At 49.1% G+C, this 1,457-nt stretch overlaps 1 protein-coding gene across 1 annotated transcript in view; it reads right to left on the minus strand.

The window, feature by feature from the left end:
• The window catches only part of DUSP6 (dual specificity phosphatase 6), a 4,533-nt gene that overhangs the window by 2,042 nt on the left and 1,034 nt on the right, over positions 1 to 1,457 (minus strand). Inside the window, exon 2 of the mRNA XM_006923814.3 lies at positions 500 to 937. Coding sequence (XP_006923876.1) covers positions 500 to 937 — 438 coding nt within the window. The remainder of the gene's footprint in view (positions 1 to 499; positions 938 to 1,457) is intronic.

Here is a 1,457-nt window from a genome sequence, read left to right on the forward strand (position 1 = left end):
TTCCTTCTGATCATGTTACCCTCACTGGCTCACTGTTAACCGGTATCACAGTAACATTCGACCGGATTACAACATCTAACATATTTATAGGGCTTTCCAACAACTAACTTGATGTCCTAAAATAACTCCTAGGTCTTTTAAAATGATAAAGCAATGCTACAATTCCTGTGTACCATAAGTACTCCTATTCTGCCCTCCCCCAGTCCAAAGATTGTGGGAAAATTCTGTTGTCTGATTACGAACGGCCCCTCTTTCAAATGACTGAATTCAAAGAGTCAAGAAACAGACAGCATTTCAAATACAACAGTGCTCTGCAGGCTTGTCAAAAGGCACTTTTCTTCTTAGCAAGATAAACCAGAATTAAGAACGCCCTTGGAACATTAGAGACCTGTAGTCCCGTAAATTAGCAAATAGCAATAAAGATTAACAGCTTAAACTCTATGAATGGCTAAGAATTTTGCATTTAAAGGTCTGAGCGAGGACTGTTAATTAGTCTCACCTATGAAAGAAATGGCCTCAGGGAAAAACTGGGACAGGTTTTGGCTCCAGTGATCCGATATGGGGATCTGCTTGTATTTAAACTCTCCTGCGTTCTCAAAGAGATTCGGCAAATTGGGGGTGACGTTCAAGATGTACTTGATGCCGAACTCCTCCAACACGTCCAGGTTGGTGGAATCCTTGGCACAGCCCAAATAGAGGAAGGGCAAGATCTCCACGGGGAAAGAAGGCTGGCTGTTGGACAGCGGGCTGCCATCCGAGTCCGTTGCACTGTTGGGGTCTCGGTCGAGATCAGACTCTATGTCCGAGGAGGAGTCGGAGCTGATCCGCAGGCCCCCGAGCCCCAGTACTGGCAACGACGGGGAGCTGCTGCTACAAGAGCCGTCTAGGTTGGTCTCGCAGTGCAGGGCAAACTCGGCTTGGAACTTACTGAAGCCACCTGCCAGGACGAGAAAAGCAATCGTGTAACCCGAGATTCCGTAGTAGTTTTCACAGCTTTCAGAGCCGCAGCCTGGCGCAGGAAACACTACAGCACCCTACGAACCCATACACAGAGAGCCAGATACAAAATTATAAGACACTAAATATACGCCCTCCGGAGTAAAACGAACGGTTCCGCCTCCCCTGAGAACCCTTACTCTTTGGAATCCGGAAACGCACAAAATGGCAACTTTCCTGAATATTTTGAGGGGCTAAGAAGTGCCAATCTGCACCCCAACTTCTCTCGTCCCTCGTATCTTAATTCAAAATCCAACAAAAGAAACCAGAGAAAGGTTGAGGGTATTCCAGGTAGGAATGAGAATTAGAAAGAAACGGCCGGTGCCTGACGCCGGGAAGAGGGTGAATTTGCGCTGGCCTGGCTCGCGGGTGCCTGACACCCGAGGCTCGCAGCCGGGAGCCGGCTGATGGCCCCTGGCGGGGCTGTGGCTCAGAAGCGCCGGCCAAGCGCGGCAAGGGTA

This window comes from Pteropus alecto, unplaced genomic scaffold, assembly GCF_000325575.1.
Source record: "Pteropus alecto unplaced genomic scaffold, ASM32557v1 scaffold76, whole genome shotgun sequence".
Lineage (NCBI taxonomy): Eukaryota > Metazoa > Chordata > Mammalia > Chiroptera > Pteropodidae > Pteropus > Pteropus alecto.